Here is a 20,799-nt window from a genome sequence, read left to right on the forward strand (position 1 = left end):
ATTCAGATCAGGTATATGGTTTAAGATCAAATACGACACCGTTCCGTATATTCTGATGCATTTCATTGGATAAGAGACAGAGAATTGGATTTGAAAAAAAAAAAAAAGAAAATTACATATACACCCTCCTGGCTCTAGTGGTAGAAACACGGTTATGAGTGCCCGGCCTTAATTTAAGAATTCAGCGTACTTCAGATTTGCGTTTGGTTTGACATTTTGTGTTTTTTTTACTGCGACAGTTTTTTCACACAAAAGAAGCAGTCTTAGCACATGGTGTAAAAAGCAGAACATGAAAAATGAAGAAGAATACTGTCTATAACATGTAAAGTAATCCTCCATATATTCAAAGTTCACTATTGACATTTTTGTCTTTGGAACCTCCCCCCCAAAACTCACTCATTCCCTGTTTTTGTTCTCGCAGATGCCACAAGACACCACCCTGGGTATATACGGAAGTAGGATAGTACTCGGTGATTAGGAACTATGTTGAAGTGATACTGTACATCTTGACAGAGGCAAGCTTGTATGTCGGTGACGAGCTAAGTTTAGCCTGGGTTGTGGGAGTTATGGAGCGTCTTTAAGGCATATTTACAATATTAATCATAATTGTTCCATCCATTCATTATCTTTTTTTAATTAATCTGCACATGAATGACTGTTAATAATGTTAAATATATTGTGTATGGTGATGCTAGCTTGATAAAACATTTACCTTGCGGTGCCTATACAGCAAAAGACTGGACAGTAGACTGGTGGACATCACAGCCATGCAGGAGGTTACGGCTGGGAAGGAGAGCACAGCGCGCAAATCCTAAATACCATTACACTATGCAAACATAATTAAAACATCTCATGGGGATTCATTTAGAGACCAGCAGGAGAACATTATCTCCTACTTACAGAAGATAAGGTGGACAGCAATCGCGATGCTGAGCTCGCTCTCCTGATGAGTTAGCTCTGTGGCTTCTGGCACACAACGAGAAGGCAGGAACCATGACATCTTCCTCTGACCAAACTCACTTTCAGTGCTTGATAGGAAAAAGCAAACAGCCAGAATCAATATTGGATCAGATGTCAATCATTTTGTAGAATTATCACACTGCTAGAACAAATACAGATAACGCCCATCCGATGCTAAAGCTGGAGATTTTGGGGGGGTTTTAATGCTACAATTGGGGATTATACAACACATCTCTCACAGTGTCAGTGTCCCCCACTGTACACTCGCTGCTCTGCAGTAAACATTAAGAAGACACAGTGACTTGCCGGTGTGCACAGTGGAGTATTTAGCGGCGCCCCATATTTCCCTCAGGAACACTGAGCTAAACAAGTGAATACTGGACCAGGTGGCCCCCTTTGATTGAGTGTCCTTGTTGCTCTTTAACAGCGTCATGAGGATGGAAACAACAATTGGCTGAGAGAGAAACTATGTGGGTGGGTGAAATAAACTGATAGGCCATATAGAGTTGTGTTTTAACTGCAAAGAACAACAACAAATGAAAATTAGCAGGGCCTCATTAAATGACTAATTAAATATATTTTCAGGCATTCCGAGTCAACCGAATTGCTTTGACAAGGATTTAGCATGTGGATGAGAGAAGCTCATCGCGTGCAGTACACTGCTGGACCTAGGTGTGCTCCAAAAAGCTCTAGGGAGCATTGTGCATCATTGCCTGGATACAGTCTGTGACTCAGAAAGCATTTTAAATCTATCACTGTTGTTTGACAGGATTGACAGTACCACCAGTGAAACATGAAATGATACAAATATGTTAGGTAATCGCCTCATTACTTCCTTGTATGATGCCTAGCATCAAAGCTTGTTAATGCCATCAAGTAAATGAGAACAAAATTAAACGTTGATAACAATCCAATTGAACTATCCCCACTCTGCCATCCATCATCACTTTTCATGTCTCTTTTTTAAACTTTTGCACACGCTCTCCGAAGAATTCATGTAAGACCTGAAGCCTTTCTGCCTGTCTGAAGCCAAGGCGGCTCATGAGGATATTAGTGCCGGTTTAAAAAACAACAACATTATTATCATTATTCAAATGCTGGGTCAAAGCCAAATCTTGTGGCAATCATCCAAGACAAATGTGTGTGTGCTGTACTTGAGATTGTGTGGTGAGATTACCTATTGTTAATGATAACAGGAAGCAACAAGTCCTGTAGAGGGCGCCATTCAATTATTCTGCACCTGCCTGATGCGTACATCTCCTACACACAAACACAAACACACAATTTATCAAAACCCATGCTCAAAGGCTACTAAACACTAAATCATACTGAATTTATTTAAACAGTGACTTTTGAAGAACAGATTATCAAGCGTTGCGTTCAATGCAGTAGCTTCTTTTATTACTACCATACATTTACCTCACATTACTGCTAGGTACATTTGAGCTGTTCTCTTGTGCGTTGTCAATACTTAAATAGCGCAAATATAAATATTTTTATGTTTGTAAAATCATGAAAATCATTCCTTGCACTGTACTTGAGTGTAACCTCGAATATTGTAAGCCACCATTTCATACTTTACACAATATTGTGAGCTTTAAAATAACCTTGACTGAAGAGCCCCATTTACGCTATATTTACGGGGCATTTTTCTAGTCAAAACCACCCACAAAAGATGGAAAACTATGGTTGTAAATTATAGGGCATATAAGAACGCAACATTAACCAATTTAAAGTGTTGAAAATAGCTTGAAAACAAATCTATTAACTCTCTTGGACACACCAAAGTGCCATAAAACTGCCTCTTCCTTATTCTAAGGTTGAAGATTGAAAGTCTGGATGTTTTTTTTTACAACAAAGAGTGAGAAAACGCATTTGAGTAAGCCTGATTTGTTAAAAATGGATAGCTGTAAGGCTTCAGTGCAGAAGGAATTGGTCAGCCACAAAGGTACGTACGTGCAGATTCATTCCGCCTCTGTTTTATTCATTGCATCGCTCATGGCTCTAAGACCTTTGAAAAAAAGTTTGCGAGGATGACATAAGTAGTTTGCTTTGTGTAAAATTGTTTTGTCTGGTGCTGGAACTCAGTATGAACGGAGACTTTGCTGTGGATGGCTGGCGCCCTACCCTTTTAGTCAATAATAAATTGAACATTTTTTAGGGTAATTAATTAGTGATTAAGCATGACTTTAGCGTGGTGTTGTGTTGCTATTTTCACTCAATGGTATATGATATATACCATTATAAGGTATAAGGTACAATAACTATATAAACGCAGTGGTTGGGTACACAAAATGCCATTTTTTTGAATTGCTGAAAAGTACGGGAGTGATTTTGGGGATGTGAGGACTCCCCGCAACTGCCACAATATACTCTTAAAGTGTGTTCACCTTAAGAGAAAAGGGCTGGGCGAGATGAATCCTAACAATTCCTTCTGGTTTTCTCCAAAGAAGAGACGGCAGCCATCGAAATAGACAGCTCTTCTGTAAGACGTGCACGAGAAACACTTTCAATACAAGTGCATCACACAGTGACTTGGAGATGATATCATAGTAAGGCTTAGCCATTAGAAATCACATTATGTGGAACCACTAATGAGCAGAGTATATGATGATGGAAAAACAGCGACGCAGAGAGTGTGTGCCAATGAAAATTTTTAGCACACATCTGAATGACAGAACCAAATGATGAGGCGAGAACCTTTTTATGGCAATTAGCTGAAAGTTACACCCACTCTGAAATGTTGACTCGATGTGCAGATAATAGAGGGCAAATAACCATTGACGATATGCAAACCTCACCTAAACAACAAACAATTGCCTGCAGGAATGCAAATACGAGATTACACTGCATCACTTCCATCATAATTTTGTTTTTCCATTGATCCTCCAAACTAGAGGTAAACTAAACTAGCGCTTGTGAAAATCTTGATGTTGCTTTGTGTGTTTTCAGCCTTTTACCTGCATGTGTGTCTCTGGCACACAATCATAGGAGATGCCCACAGGAACCAGGCTGATATCAGGGACAGATCCCTCTTTGATGAGCTGCCTGATGTGAGCCAGCCACTGGCCCCCTTGACCAGACTCGGCTGACAAACCGACACTTAAGGATTGACCCTCATGTAGCAGCTCACGTACTAGCTGGAGAGAGAGAGAGAGAGAGAGAAGCGATAGTATAGAAGAAGGTCTGGAAGGTCGTGACAGTTGGGAGCAATTAGCATAAAATGCCTTCCATGCATTTTAAATTATACATTAGCCAAATGACAGGTCAAGCAAGGCCTTGCGGGGAGGAAAGAAATGCGTAAAAATGTGTTTGGGGCAGCTGAGGAACGAGAAGTCAAAATGCAAACTGGATAAGGAGGAGATGTAAACGAGACCATGGGGGAAACTTCACAACATTCTAGAATATCAAATTACAATTTAACAAGAACTAAAGTGGAGCGTACTCAATAAACAATAGTGGTCTATTAACACTGACATATAGTACAACCAATAAACAAAGCTGCATTCACACATGCAGCCAGTATGCTTTCTCACATTAATGGTCAAAGAGGGGAAAAAATACACACCGAGTCCCTCATAAAGTACCCGGTTGATTCACCGAGATTGTAGTTTTGTGAATTAATGACTGGCCAAGCGCTTTTATTAAGATACATAGCAATATATTGATCTTAATAAAACCAGTTACGCCTCCAAATGAAACATCGTCAGATAAATGAAACAGAGCACTAAGGGCTCCCTTGCGACACACAAATAGGAAGCCAGTGATGAGGTGATGCGCACTGAAAAATGAGAAAGAAAAAAATAAAGGTATGGCATTACTTGAGGAGTAAAAGCAAAGGAAGACAATTATTTTCAAAAGGAGCAATAGTGAGTGTGATGAGGCTTCGTTTGAAGAAGACTAAACGATGGCTTTTATTTTGATTGAGGAGCTGACCGGGTAGAGATGAAAAGAACAACAGCACACCGAAAGACAAATGACAAGGCCAGGTATCTTACCCAGCAATTTTATATCATCACCAGCCTGAAGTTTTTTCCCTCCAGCAAAAATGCATTACCATCATGTTTTTCTGATTCATGACCCAGACCTTCATTTCCAGTCACTTGTGAACAGGCCGTTTGTATGTTTCAAGACACGCGGCTAATGAGGAACTGCTCAAATTGTCAAGCTTGAATAGATTGTGCGGTGAGGACGGATTATTTATTTTATTCTATTAGAGTGGTGAGTCAGAGAAAAGGGAGCATGGAACCTGATTTAAACTGACGGATTTGCATATGAAACCTAAGCAGATGACTGCCATTACTGTCACATCTAACCTCATCCATGAGACAACACATCAAACCTACAGCAGTCATGACAGGTGTGTACAGATGGTCCTTTTCTGCCTCCTGCTCAGTCGCCGCAGATGGTGGCAAGAAGATCATGCCAATTTTCTGAAGGATCGACCTAAAGGAGAATGTGCCAATCATCATTTCACACTCAAGACAAGATGACACGTTAAGACAACAAAACTTATTTGTTGATTTACTGATGAGAATTCTGTTGCTTGTGTGCAATTGATTTTGAACTAACTGGGCGAAGTGGGCAGGGAGGCATGTTAGGGGGCAAATAGCACTCCCTGAATAAATAACACTTAAGTAAGCAGTTAACTGAGTATTAAAAGTCCCCATTCTTAATCCAGACCCTAGAGTCTAATTAAGATACTGTAAACAGTGGTGCCTTGAGATACAAGTGACATGACTTACACATTTTTCCAGATACAAGCCGATATTAGCTGGTGTTCAACTGATTTAAAAAAAAAAAAAAGTATAAAAGTAAACTTTTAGACACGAAAGCTAGATAGTGGCAGTGAGTTTAAATCAACTCACTTCACAACCAGCAGCTGTCAAATAGTGAAAAATTATTCAAAAACAGGCTTCAAGTTGTTTAATGCCACTGCAAGTTGGAGTTTATTGTCAAACTAAACATATGACAGATTTGTTTTGTTTTTTTTAATTACATTTCATAAAAAAAGAAAAAACAAACACTGTGTTTAGACTAGTGATGGGACATTAAACATATTATTGCGTAGAATTTTGGGGGGTTGACTTCCCCTTTAAAACTTTTAACGTTGCAGCGTCCCGCATGCAGGACAGTTGCTATGCCAGGGGATTTACGTCAATGATAATATTAAACCTGTAAAACTGCAATGTATAAAATTTTGGTGCACCTAATTTTAGTGCTCGTGCAACCAACCACCAGTACACCCGGTGCAAAAAGTGTACTGGATTAATGACATTTCCATTGAGTTTAACTGGAAAAATTAATTTGAGATCCGAGTGTTTTGAGCTCCTAGCATAGTCACAGAACTAATTCAACTGTTATCGCAAGGCCTCACTGCATTCAAAACTAACGTATTCATTACGTGAATATACTCACACAAAATAATCAATGGCTACGTTTACATGGACAAAATCTCTTTAATCCGATCAGAGTTCTGATTAAAATTATGATCGGATACAGTGTTTTCATGGACGCTAAGAATATTGATCCGATTAATCCGAATAAATGTGTACATGTAAACATTGCCGATGTTTATTTGTTATCACAGTGTTGTTTTATATAAGAAATGTGATGGAAGTGTGGCCTTTTTTGTACCTAAGGAAGGAGTTGTTGATTTGGACTGGACAAATTGCATATGGAACTCTTAGGTTGTTACAGAAGAGCACCAGAGTAAGGAGAACACTGTCCACAATGCTCTGCCGCACATACACGTAGACCAGCAGCGATCCCTGAAATATGTAATAGAAGCAGCTTCGCATAAGCAACATCCATCACATTTCTGTTCCAGTGTACTTGTAACAATTCTGGGGCTTGCAGGTGTGCAGGGATTAAGGGAGGTTAGTATAGTAAACAAGGTGGAAAACATCAGAATAAGGTGTGAAGCGGCTACAGGTAGACACACAATGTGCTCTTTGACCTTTTTAAAAAAAAAAAGAAATGATCTGCATTCAAGTTATTAGGAATTACGCACGTCTCTTTACTTATGTACAGTATAAGTACCGGTACACGTAATACAGAAATAAACAACAATGATTGTCCAGAAAGAACAACTTGTTTGTCAATGTAGAAACTATTTTCATACTATCATTATTATTATTATTAGTATAAATTATTACTATTAAGGAAATAGTGATTTAATTAAGGCAGACTCTATTATACATCCACAGAGAAATAAAATATGGCTGTACTTTTGTGGCGATTTTAATGAAAAGCGAAGTAAAACCTATGAAAACCAGCAGGCAGAGAACTCGAAAGTCTTTTCATACCCATTAGAGTAACCTAATTTTATAATGACTTACTACTCTGGTTATTGTTCTGCTTTTTAAGTATCACGTAATTTTATACTTATGTTTTATTAGTGAATAGGTAGTGCTAACTGGAGCGACTAAAGTGGAACAGATTATGCAGCACGCACATTAGTGTAGAGTCAAATCTCAGTTCAATTAATTTGCTGTCCATACTTGTGGCTGACAGCTCCTCTGTTGTTCCTTACTGTGTTAAAATGATTCACTCATTCATTTCATTTGGATGTTCAATTCATTTGTAATTTTCCTCGTACTGATGTGATAATAGTGCTGGCCAAACTAGGTTCTGAATGTCTCTTTTCTTTAGCTGTAGACACAAAACCACTCACTTCACCCAGAAATAAAATAATACTTGTCACGGATCTCTACTGTTTCTTTAACAATAGAGGTGAGGGATTACAAAAGAAAATTGCCATAAGAAATAAAAACATTCCATAGACAAATTATACAACTGACACCATGCAAAATAGACAATTAATCAATTGATTGAGTTATCTTACTATGTGATAAATACAATTAGGTAGTCTCCCATTACCATTACATTTCCATTACAAGTCGTGAATCAAGTGAGAGAATTATAAATCACATACTTAGATGCCAGCTAAATGTTTTGAGGATAATTTAAAAATGAAAGAATTGCATTGTATGGATAAAGCAAAACTCTTTAGACTTCTTAGAGTAGATTGTCGAACACAGCCTAATTTCGATGACAGACGCAAGGAAGGAAGTCCAAAAACTCATGGTTTGACACCGAGCATGGTAGCAGCCTTATGCACTTTGAATCATCTGGAAATAATGTGTTTATGTGTGTATGATGATGCAGTGTGTGTACCTCTTCAGAGGCTCTGTGCAAAGCCACAAAATGGTTGAGGTTTACTTGAATACTGCCAAAAACAGAGGCAAACATCTTCATCATCACCCAGCCCACACATCTAGTCACGAGCAGAGAGTGGCGGCAATGTGGACAGACAGAAGAAAGGAGAAAAAAAAAAGAAAATTAATGGCTGATGATGACGAGAGTGGGATGACGCATGAAAGGCAATAATGGACAAACAAGAAAGACAGTGAAGTCCTGCACGTTGTCGCATACATACTGCGGTTCAATCTGGCAAACTTCTTGATCATATATTCATTTTCCATTTTAATTTTGAGGCTTTTCAGTTGCAATGTACTGCAACAGTTAGCCATAGTGCAGGATTATATACAGGTACTGGTGATACAAAGGGACTAACAATTTAAAAACGACATTTAAATTTGAATACAGTGGAACCTCGGTTTTTGTATGGACTCGTTTTCATATAATGGTGTGTATATATACGACCAATCACGGCTCACTTATTTTCTGAACCTGAGCCATGATTGGTCGTTATCTGAGCCCTGAGCAACTGTGATGTCTTTTTCAGTCGACATAAGTGACAAAATGGCCACCCCCTGAGATGGACAAAAACTCATATTTCGCAAACGCAATATTAAGCAGAATGCCATGTTTCGATGAGTGGGCCTGCATAGAATATATTCTTGTAAAGAAAATTTTGGGGTCGACTTCCCTTTTAAGGTGAGAACATTCCTGAATTCAAGGAGGAACTCGGAAAAAGGCTCCCCTTTCTTCCTGCTTCACTGTATGTGCAATAAAGAGTCTTCAATAAAGCTAAGGTAAGATTATCCACTTCATTAGTCATTTATATATTAATTTGAAAGTTTTTATATGTAACGCTTTAATTATTCTCTATAAAATGTCCATTTAAAAAATATTTTGAGTGTCTGGGACAGATTATATAATTAGATTTACATTATTTCCTATTGGAAATCATGCTTTGGATTTTTTATGATTCGATTTTAGTCAGACTTTCTGGAACGGATTATTAAAGGAAACCAAGGTTCCACTCTATTTGAAACGACTTGCATTCTGCCGGCTTCAAATATAAAATTCACAAGATTAAAAACACACCGTAAAAAACCCGGGGAGATGTAAGTGTTAATTACGGGGCGGAATGTTGAGATGGGATGGAGCTGCCCTTGGCTGTCACTCCCCTCAGGCGTTTTCGGATTTGCTGTGAGAGCCTCCCTCACCCTGAAACACAATCACACGACAGCTCAGTTAAACAAGCTCTAAATAGAGTTCCTTCATCCTAAAACACTCCCAGTAGGACTACAACAACCTTGAGTGAAGGGGTTAGCAACAGGCGCAACTCAATTATGCTGACAAAAAGACAATAACAGACAGAAAAGTATGATGTCCGTCCCTTGTTACGTAGTTTCTGTTTGTGCACTCCCGAGGTGATGACCTTGCTACTCTTTGTCATTGTTTGTGTGTCTTATCTGCTCGTTTTTAGTCTTTGCTCTCCCCAGAACTGTAGGATTCCATTACATTTTCGGTATCTTCCCCTATCATTCATTTACTCTCCTCTCCTCCACCAGCTCTGTCATCTCTGGTACCTGTTACTCTCACAGACCCTCTCCTGCCGGCTGTTAACAGGACTCGGATAAACCTTGCACCCACTCACAAACAGCACGCAGCATATCTTCCGCACTAACCAGCCTCTGTACCTACAACAGAAGGAAAAAAAAAAAGTTCAATTAAAAAAATACTGCAATATACGTAGGTTAAATAAAATGTCGATGGAAATATTTGCATAGGGGTCACTGAAAAAGAAGTTAAAGTTAATAGAATGAAGTCATAAGTAATTTCCCACGCAGGGGGGTACTAGTGGTTCATGTGGGTGCCTCACAGTTCTGAGGTTATTGGTTCAAATGTCAGCTTCGGCTTTTCGGGTGTATAGTTTTACATGTTCTCCACGTGCTTGCGTGGGTCTTCTCCGGGCACTCTGCCTTCCTCCCACATTCCAAAAACATGCATGTTGGGTTCATTGAAGACTAAACTGCCCACAGGCGTGAATGTAAATATGAATGTGTGTTTGTATACAGTACATTGGCTTTGCAATCACCTGGTGACCTATCAATGGTGGACCCCACCTCGCTCAAAGTCAGCTGGGATAGGCCCCAGATAACCTCTGACCGTAGTGAGGATAAGCGGTATGGAAAGTGGATGGATGAAATTCTTACGCAACAGCATAAGACGAGCAGCCACTGAATCTCCTTTTATCAAGCTCCTTGTACTGATGATATTGATTTGCTTGTATGTAAAATGAATACTAATACTAAAATGTAACTTCACAATATCCTCAACAGTCTTATTACATATATACATACATATATATATATATATATATATATATATATACATACATATATATATATATATATATATATATATATATACATACATATATACATACATACATACATACATACATACATACATACATACATACATACATACATACATACATACATACATACATACATACATACATACATACATACATACATACATACATACATACATACATACATATATATATATATATATATATATATATGTCATTTGTAGAATATTTACGTTACCTAGTGTGAGTCTCATTGACATGGAGAATGTTGTGGAAGTCAAGGAAGGGGCTTTGTCCAAACTTCTTATGATGGCGTGACTGAAAAAGAAAAAGGAGATATTTGGCTTTGGTGTCAATATTTGTCCATGTTATTTAAATACCATCAGAACATATATTTCAAGTGCATTTAAGAATCTCTATTGAATGGTTCGATTCTTACGAGACTGTCTGGAGTGCACTGTTGGCAGCACTGACCCACAATTGGTCGGAACTTGCCGAGCACAGGCACAGGAGTCATCTTTAATGGCAACTAAAGCATAAGAACACAGAATAATGCAAACGCACAACACTAATCATAGCAGATAAGGTACAATAAAAACAGATGTTATAAGTAATTCGCCGGGTTTACATGGAGCCATGTATGCCGATTAGAAAGGATCCGAATGACCTAACAGAATGAAAACACTCCATACAAACACCACAATCGGAATAACAACGCTGAAGCCGAATGGAATTCTATTTGGATTCATAGGGGTGGTATGTTACTTTTGCCAATTCAAACGGGCGTCATGTAAACAGCTCAATCGGAATAGCCAGGCTGCATCTGGTCTGCACATGCTCTGTCTTGACGTAAATGCATAGTGACATACAGTATACGCACTTTAAATGGCAGTGTCTTACCAGAGCGCGTCTGCATCGCGAGATCTTGTTTTAAATTACTGCTAACTTGTTATTATCAAGAGGCTGCTTTAATAAAAGTGTTAAAACAATCGCAAAAACTGTGCTAAATAAATGAATGAACTCCATCTTGATAAATGATGTGATGTTTACATCGATCTCCGCGTGTCACAGGGCTGGAATATGGATGATCTGATTAACAGAGTGGAGCAAGTAAACGGCGGATCAAAAAAGAACACGTCTCATGTAATCAGGTGACCAGAGGTCTTAATTTGGAATTATTTCAATCAGAATGGCAAAATGTCTCCATGTAAACCCGGCTATTGACATGAGCAGTCAACTTTCAAAATTCTGCATAAACTTTGCTGTAAAATAATGTCATGTCAGTAATGTCAGTAACATAAACATGAATAAAAGGTAATAGAGAAAAACAGTCGTAAGATGTAGTCTTTATATAATTATTAAATGTGCTTCTGAGTTCTTTATTTTAGTGCATCTTAAAAGTGATAAAATATTGCAGTATGACTATGAATACTAATACTGCTCAAGAACGAGTAAATGCAATGACATGATGCATTGTTTATAACAGGCTAATGAATATTGTGAAATCAATTACTTTGATCAATGATAATGATCTAACAAAATAGAACAGTGCACAGAATAAGTGTCTTACAGAGACACTATAATACAAGAATGGGGAACAAAAAAAAGAGTGCAGAATCAGAGCTGGGCACTTCATCCTTTTTCGCCGGTCCATCCTCCGTCCGCGACCTGAGTACCCTTACGTCCTCGTCCCTCCGTCCTTATTCATAAAAATGATTGTCCTCCGTCCTCGTCCTTTTAAAGCGCTTCCGTCCTTACATTGCGTTGGTCTGCCCCCCCCCCCGCCGCCAGCGCCAGCGCCACCCCAAAATAAATAAATAAATAATTAAATAAATAAAAAGCGTCCGTGCATGACATTATTTCAAGCTCATTAGCTGGCTAATTTCCTATGCACATCCACTTAATAAGGTAGTGTTAAGGTAATGTTATTTTAGGATGAGAACGAACGTCTTCCACTTCTGAGTCATAGCTTGCAGTGTTTTTTTTCCCCCTCGTCAGTGAAATGGACATCTACTAGAGGGCAGATTATGCCTGTGAGAACAATACTGCAGGGGGGGAACACACATGAAAAAGAGCACTCCAGTGTTGTGCAGGCTTAGCAAGGCAGTCTTGCTTTTTATAAGAACCCAACACAACACGTCAGTCGGAACTTGACCCGGTTAGGGACAATTAGAGGGATGGACAAAAACCTACCTACGTCCTTGCTTAGTCTGTTCTTTTTAAAAGAGTTCTTGTCCTCCGTCCACCCTGATTTATTGTGCATTGATGGTCAAAAGCTTTGGGTAGTTCATCTACAAAGCTCAATTTTTGAGCAAACTTTCTAGTCACACAAATCATTTGTATTTAAAAAAATACAATACAAACGAAACAGAGAGCACATGCGGCCACGGTTGTTTCCTTGAAACTGGCAAGAACAGGGATTAGAAAATGAATGCACAGAAATCAAGTAAAAGAGTAATGCAAGCGGTGGTCTTACAGCGGGTCTTTTCTGTGGAATCACCACGTCTCTACTTATCCCGCCATTCAACTGCTGCACCATGATGAGTCCAATCCAGCCTTCAGTGCAGTTATCTGCCAAGGCAAAGATGGGGGTGGAGATGGGTGTTTGAAAGCATTTTATTAAAACACACTCACACACACATACAACAAACAGAAAAAAAAAAAAAAAAAAAAAGCAATGTCAGTGTAACAAAACAATCTTATCCTCTGGCTCTTGCTAGGTAAGAATTTCGTAAGAGTACTCACCTATCTATCATTCTTGCTCACAGATGCAATTTCAAACAACTAACCAGCACTCTGCCTCCACCATCACAACTTCTCTTCTTTTCATTCTCGCAGGCAAAGAGAGGCAAGAGTCTAGCTTTCCCTGTGGCTGGTTTGACATTGGTTCAATTTCCAATGAACCAATGACTTGGGGCAATCTTTTGATTTTTGTGCTTGCAACAGACTCACCCTCAACAATAATAAAATTACAAGCGGGCAAGTTTCCTGCAAGCGGGTTATACAATTTTAAAAGTAGCCTTTATAGCCCTCAAATTTATGTAACTGGTTCGGGTTAATTTCAGCAACAAAAATTCAGGAAAGAAAATTAATTGGGAGGTATACAGAATACACAGTAACTATAATGTAACATTAAAATGCACCACTAATTATGTACAGTTTTGAAACAGTCCAATCTTTTGAAGAAATATCTCTCCAAAACACACACACAAAAAAAAGCAGACTGCAACTACGACAAGGCTTCAGCAAAGAGGTTAAGACATCAGACACAATGTTATTTACTTTTTTGGTAGGTGGGGGGCCGATGATGCAACCATGCAAAAGGTACTATTGATGGAAAGGGAGAAATAAGAATATGACCTTTAAGATGGAAATCGAATTTAGCAGTAATGTTGTGCTGAAAGTGGTTCACATCTTTGTCCAGAATGCTCACTACAATATGACTAAGATGACACAAGGTTGAAAATATTTAACAGACGAATCATAGAAGGCATATCACAAACTTTTTTAAGTTTTTACATCTGCTGAACTCACTGTATTGTGATATGACAGTTAGGAATATTAAATGACTTGTACAGTGAATGGAGGTTTGACAATGGTGCCAGATTTTCAAATGTAAAAATGTCTGCCATCTACTACTGTCTGCGCAGTACCCTACTAAATTCTAGAGGGCACATTATACTCATTATGGCTTGTCCGTCTTCTGTTAATTACTCCCCATCCTTCTTTAGTGATAACACCACTGTCGTCTGTGATGTTTTTTTGCTGCCATGGACACAAGGATTAGGGACATAGAGCAGTGGCTCTGCACCGTGGAAGGACAATGTTTAGCCACACTAGCTATACAGATAGCTAGTTAGCGGTCCAAGATGGCAGAGTGTAGCACCCATAGCGCCGATCATTCCCACAGTAGCTTTCACACGGTAGTTACCAACACCTGGGAAAGCAGGGAGGATGGATGCGGAGAGACCCTGATTTCTATCATTATTCATAAATTCTAGGAGGCAGGCAAATTTAAAAGACTTCCCTTCAAGTCAAAGGAGTGGCAATTATTTGTGATAAGCAATCTTATTCCTGACTGGTTGTATTTAATACGGCAAATTAATAAATACTCTTTATAGCAGAGTAGAGCAAACAGCTATGCAGTTGCATTGACTCATTTGCACCTAAAGGACATTTGCTTGAAAATAAGGGTGCAAATTTATAATATTGCATAGTATGTAAAATCTACGCATACAGTATATAATACATATACTGTATATGAAGTGTGATATATGAAATGCTCAACAAGTGTTGTTCAATGTTTTGTGTTCAAATGTTCAAAATGTTTTTTTTAACCAAGACTATCGTAATAAATGTGCCAATAAATAGACGTGTCAAGTGGAATACGGGCCTGTGTTTTCTGACAGGAGCACCTACATTCATACCTTGCCACTCTAAAATAGAGTCAGCTGGAGACATTATACCAATCATATAATCCTCTCCGTTTTACTTCACATTATGTACAGTAATTACAATCTTATCAGCCCGAGTCAACCAGAAAATTGTTTCCAGTTTGGCAGGAGAAACGCAAACGTTCCACTGATCTTGTTTCACAAGACGGGCAGCGGCTTCTTCTCGGGTCATAAGCGGAAGTGACGTACATAAAAACACAACAGCCAGGGGGGTGACAAACATAGAGGCAAAGAAATATATTACAGAAATATAAAGCGTGACATCATCAGCAGGCGCGAAGGACCCGATCCAATCTGGACATTTTAAAAAATTTCAATGAACATTCTATCAATCCGGCCCTCAGCTTGTCGCAAATTTTTTTATTTGGCTCTCCGTCCATTTGACTTTGACACCCCTGCTTTAGAGGAACTGATTCTTTATTAAAATGACCAAGTCAAGATGACTACTGAGATGCGTTGAGAATCCAAACTAAAGTGAGAATTTGTCTAAATGAGCAATTTTAGATGGATTCATGGTTTCCATGGTTTATTGTATTAGAATTAAAAATGAGGAACTCTGATGCGGTCATCCGATCTGGAACTCCCCAGATCATGAACACAAATTAAGTTTTTTGCTTTTATAATGGATACAATTATACATAATGTGTAATTTACATTTTTTAAAGGTCTGCTGCTGAGTGTCATCCCGATATTTATACGACAAATTCTATGCCAGCATCTCTCCTAATAAACCTCTTGGTGGTAAATCATCCATCAGTTAGAGGGCTCTTATTAGATTCAATGGAAGACTTTATGTCTTTGCAGCTTACTCAGCTGATCCGACTCTGCCCCATTACTTAGCTAATTGAAACCCTAGCCCCCCACTCCCCATGGGGAGATGCTCCATTTCTCCTGGCTCAACTTCCCACATTCATTATCAACTCCACTGGGAGCAAAGTTCCTGATAAGAGGTTCGCAGGAATCAGTGATGCTTTGCAGGTGCACGGGTTGATGGAGGGGATATGGCAGCAAAACAGCAAATAAAGGGAATAAAACTCCAAATTACGCAGGCAGAGAATAAGCAAAGGCTCTAATGGGGTTATGTAATCCACTTGAGAGGAAAAACACAACCAAGTGGAAACAGTACAGTCTTGTACTGTTCCAATGCCAGACCTGTGTAAAATTGCAAACAAACAATTTACTTCAACAGACCCTAAAACATGAACCTTAAACCTAGGACCACCAGGATTTTGAAATTATTAGAACTACGAGAGCAGTCATTTTGATGGATTGCGCTATGTTGCGCTCGGGCAATGACGTCATCGACTAAAATAATTATTACTCGCTGCCAGACTGTCTAGGAAAGGTATTTTATTGATTAAAATTCTGCTGTGAGTATATTTTGATGTAATTTAGGTCAGAAAAATGAATGAGACACAGTTGGTGGAGCGTACGGCTCTCACGCTGCGTTGTGTCAGCTATTATAAAATATATTAGTTTGGTGCCGAAAGAAAGGAGACGTGTGTCGCAAAAGACTTTACTGCACTCCATTTCGAAGAAGAGGATATAAATCTGAAGTAAGGCACACAAAACAACTGCGTCCCGATCACAGCCCGGAACTTTTTTTTCCATGGGTGAATTATGTCAATAAGCTCTTTATTTTATTTATTTCGACTGTCTGGCATGTTCTACCTACAATGCGACGACTATCACATCTAACAGCCTATTTTACCAAATGCGACACGGTTCCTCTTGCCCGGTATAGATTATTTCTCGGTTTCTCATTGCAACCGGTGGTTGCTATAGAAACCTGGCGGCACCGTCCCAGCACAACGTGGGTAAGATTAAGTAGAGCTGTCAAATTGACTGGCACGCCGTAGTTAAAGGAATAATGACTCATAACTATTTTTACATGATTTAATACCATAAAATTGCACTACGGTAATGAAATATATACAAAATTAGGAAAGGTCAAGAGGCCAGGAGCATCTTGTATCCATACACAGTAATAACACATCAAACTTGGAAAACAGTCAAAATGACTGCTCTCGTATTCCTTGTGTTAATCCACCAGACTAAGTACGAAAATACTGCAGCTGAAAACTCAATGTCAAAAATGACGTACTCCACATAATGTGCTAATTTATTCCTCGCCTCAAAAGTCAATTAATCAATCACACTTTAAAAATGAATACTACGCTATAGCCATTGTAGTGATAAACCTAATCTATACTTAACTATAAAATATGAGCTAAAATACAAGCCATGTAATGATGTGACGAATGGAGCAATGAACCGATAATCGGGTGATACACTGCATTATTTAAAAGTAGCCCAGGGGCTTCGTCATCAAACCACTGGAGACTGAGAATTGTGCTGAGTATGTAGATAACGCCACCAGGATGTCAACGTGATAGACTTTTATCTACGTTCCGCAAGTAAACCTGGAATCATAATACTGTTTACGCACACATCTCTGCAGAAGATATCTCACCTGTCAGTCCCACTGCTACAATCACATATAGAAAATCAATGAGTGGATCAGTAGCTGTGCGTCATGGAGCACAGCTGCATCGACTTCTTCAGACTAAAGGAATTCTTTATTTTCCTTCCGTAAGCATCCCACTGCTTACTGTACACTTCAATGCACATGGTTCAGTGCAGGGAGAACATTTTAACATAAGGCAATATTCACTGTTGGTCATGTTGTCAATCTTTTTAAATATAATTTTTTTTTTTATAAAAGCACATACCGAGTGTTGCTTTTAGGAACTCGGAAATCACACCACTCTAAATTAACACAACATGACCTACTATTTTCCACAAACCCTTAAGGCAACACCTAAGAATAAAATGCATAACATACATAGGTCGCTAGAATATACAAATTTAGAGTGCTAAAAAAATTATGTTCCTACTAATTATTAGTTTTTTTTATATATATATATTTTGAATGTGTAGATCACGTTATGCATATTAAAGAAGCAAAACAACACATTTTGGATTAAGGTTAATTAAAAACAAAATTAAGTGTTAAGTGTTTAGTTTAGTTTTATTTAGCACAGTGCTTTTCCCTAAGTTCACTCATGATTTCATTCTCTTCTACATTAAAAAAGGCTTGGTGCCCAAGAAAAGTGAAATATGTTTACAAGTATTTCTTTTTTTGTATTGATAGGTAGTTTCATATTAGTGCAACTCAGCATAGTGAATAGTTTTTGGTTCCATTTTAAAATGCACCAAACATTTACAGCTAAAAAAAATTTAGGCTACAGTATCGCCTTCAATTTCAATTACTCCATCATTTATAAACATGTCAGGAATATTGGTACAAGCTGCAAAGTTTAATATAAGTTGAATGTACTTTCATCATAATTGCCTTTATTTTTTCTTTTGTCCATACCTTAAATAACAGAGGCTGTAAAATACAGATAGTCATATCAGAGCCTGGTGTGATTATGCCGCAATTTACTTGTGATCCGATTAGTTAACTTATTGCGACTACTATTGGTGATTCGTTGACAAGCAAAATAATAGTTTGTGGCAGCCCTACATGACACGATTATACCAAACATCATTGCGTATCGCGTTTGTGGATGGCTGCACCACTACACTAGCGCACAGAGACAAGCATGGTAGCGATTAAAAAAAAAAAAAATCGAATCGAAAATCGGGGACTAAAAATCGAAAATCGAATCAGGACTTGAGTGTATTGTTACATTCCTAATACATAAATATATACATATATGCACATATATGTAGTATAATCAGTTTCTTTGCATTCTATTTGAGGAATCAATTTTACTACAAGCAAATTAATAATTTGTGGCAGCCCTGCATGACACGATTGCACCAAACATCATTGCGTTTGTGGATGGCTGCACCACCACACTAGCGCACAGAGACAAGCATGGTAGCGATTTAAAAAAAAAAAAAAAAATCGAATCGAATCGAAAATCGGGAACTGAAAATCGAAAATCAAATCAGGGCTTGACCGAATCGTTACATCCCTAATACATACATATATACCTACATACATATATGCATATATATGTAGTATAATCACTTTATTTGTATTGTATTTGAGGAATCAATTTTACTAGGGACCCTCCAGTGACCTTTCATAAATCACTAAATAATAATTGTGATGGTGTCTGAATTATTTTCTTTACTCACTGCGTAGAACTGTTAATTTAACTTGACCTTTTTCTTTTTTTAGTATTTAGAGATTTATGTTGTGATGCATCTGCCATCATCGGTCTGCCAAACAAATCAACATCAGTTATAATTATCCAGATAGGAGATAACTGCTAACATATGTGTGGCTGAGTGCAGCCTTTATTAGTTCCCCCCTTTAATGGCAGCCAGCTTCACAGCACGAGCTGTCGTCTCATTTGGGACAGACACGGGATAAATTGAAAATGTGATCTACTAAAGAACATCAAAGGGGTAAAAAAAAAAAAAGCACACTTGTAGTGTAAACATTCTGTCACTGGTTGATAGTCTCAAATAAACCAACAGATGCGCCGCATTAATAAAAAGGCAAAGTAAGTCGCATTTTATTCCTAATAGAAATATCTAGTCATTTGGAATTTCTTAGTATTTTTGTTTTTTTATTTTTGTACAAGTGTGTGAATGAAAGGGAGGCAAATGGAATGGTAAGGATAAAAGGATAGGCTTTAGAATTAGCCGGACAAGTTTTATTTCCCGGTAAAGAGAGAAAATTCTCTCACCTTGTGACAGTTTTGGCTGTCATTTCAACCTTCGTCAGGGCTGTCTCCGCTTCCTGGTGTAACGTGTTTTAAAAACAGCTTATCGGGTTGGGAAAACTTCAAAATAAAATTGCCCAACCCGACAAATCCACTCTCCACCCCCGCTGCTTCTGAAGAATGATATCCCAGGTGTGTAAGATAAGGAGGCGGGGAAACAGCATGCTTCACCACACCCGTTTAATTCTTTGTTATTTTTAATTGTTACTCTACCTTTTTTTCTGATAAATAGTGCTATTTTTCCTCATTAAAAGAAACACATTTTTTTTGAGGGGGGGGGCAGGAACAGATGAATTTTTATTAATTGATTTGCGTTGGTTTCAGTGGGGAAAGACGGTATACAAGTGTTTTGGTTGGTTTGGTTTGGTTGGTTGGTCATGGAATGAATTCAGTTTGTATCTCAAGGCACGACTATGATATGCAGAATATATGACATGTCTGCACTTTGGAAGCAACAGTGAGAATAACAACAAAATGAGTTGAATTACCCATATGGATAAGTATGTCAGGAATAATGGCTTATTATCACACTGATCACCTTGTTATTTCTCTCACACATGAATAGCTAGTTAGGGATTGTCAAAAAAGTGAAAGCAAGAATATTATGGCACAGACAACCACCCCCAGTTGTCCCCCCCCCCACTCTCACTTTTTAGCAAATTTTCATCTTGCTAAAAGATGCATTGAACTATACATGGCTATGCCTCACCCAAGCCCAAAAGTACAAGCCTGTAAGCCACCAGCGGGTCACAAACACACATTTGCATAATAAACATATTGTTAATGTCAGGACAGATTCCAGGACAGAGAAGGGGGAGGCAATGTGGTGCACCTGGTTCTCCACAGGGGGCCAACAAGACGCCTGTAGAGGACGGTCTCATGTAAGAACAAAGGCACACACCCCCAACCTGGACATGTTTAATTAAGCTGATCGTTGTTCCCAGAGGTGGAAGTAAGCCACATAGGTGCAAGTCATAAGTAAGTCTGAAGTCCTAACCTTCAAGTGTCAAGCAAGTCTCAAGTTATTGTGAAAACAAAATTAAACAAGACAAGTCAAGTCCCCACT

At 38.4% G+C, this 20,799-nt stretch overlaps 1 protein-coding gene across 4 annotated transcripts in view; it reads right to left on the reverse strand.

Moving 5' to 3' along the window:
- gpat2 (glycerol-3-phosphate acyltransferase 2, mitochondrial) overlaps window positions 1–20,799 on the reverse strand; it is a 79,412-nt gene that overhangs the window by 14,824 nt on the left and 43,789 nt on the right. For 2 of the 4 annotated variants that reach the window (XM_086032133.1, XM_086032135.1), the window contains exons 3-15: window positions 13,011–13,105; window positions 10,974–11,063; window positions 10,773–10,852; window positions 9,744–9,854; window positions 9,256–9,378; window positions 8,140–8,239; window positions 6,598–6,731; window positions 5,307–5,406; window positions 3,921–4,100; window positions 3,351–3,443; window positions 2,138–2,220; window positions 901–1,028; window positions 713–783 (exon numbers count right to left, since the gene is read on the reverse strand). In XM_086032133.1, the coding sequence (XP_085888259.1) occupies window positions 713–783; window positions 901–1,028; window positions 2,138–2,220; window positions 3,351–3,443; window positions 3,921–4,100; window positions 5,307–5,406; window positions 6,598–6,731; window positions 8,140–8,239; window positions 9,256–9,378; window positions 9,744–9,854; window positions 10,773–10,852; window positions 10,974–11,063; window positions 13,011–13,073 (1,356 nt within the window). In that variant the 5' untranslated portion in view covers window positions 13,074–13,105. The remainder of the gene's footprint in view (window positions 1–712; window positions 784–900; window positions 1,029–2,137; window positions 2,221–3,350; window positions 3,444–3,920; window positions 4,101–5,306; window positions 5,407–6,597; window positions 6,732–8,139; window positions 8,240–9,255; window positions 9,379–9,743; window positions 9,855–10,772; window positions 10,853–10,973; window positions 11,064–13,010; window positions 13,106–20,799) is intronic. The other 2 variants (XM_086032137.1, XM_086032136.1) reach the window with 2 other exon arrangements.

Source organism: Filicampus tigris, chromosome 5 (genome assembly GCF_054856515.1).
Source record: "Filicampus tigris isolate MCC_2025a chromosome 5, RoL_Ftig_1.0, whole genome shotgun sequence".
In the NCBI taxonomy this organism is placed as follows: domain Eukaryota; kingdom Metazoa; phylum Chordata; class Actinopteri; order Syngnathiformes; family Syngnathidae; genus Filicampus; species Filicampus tigris.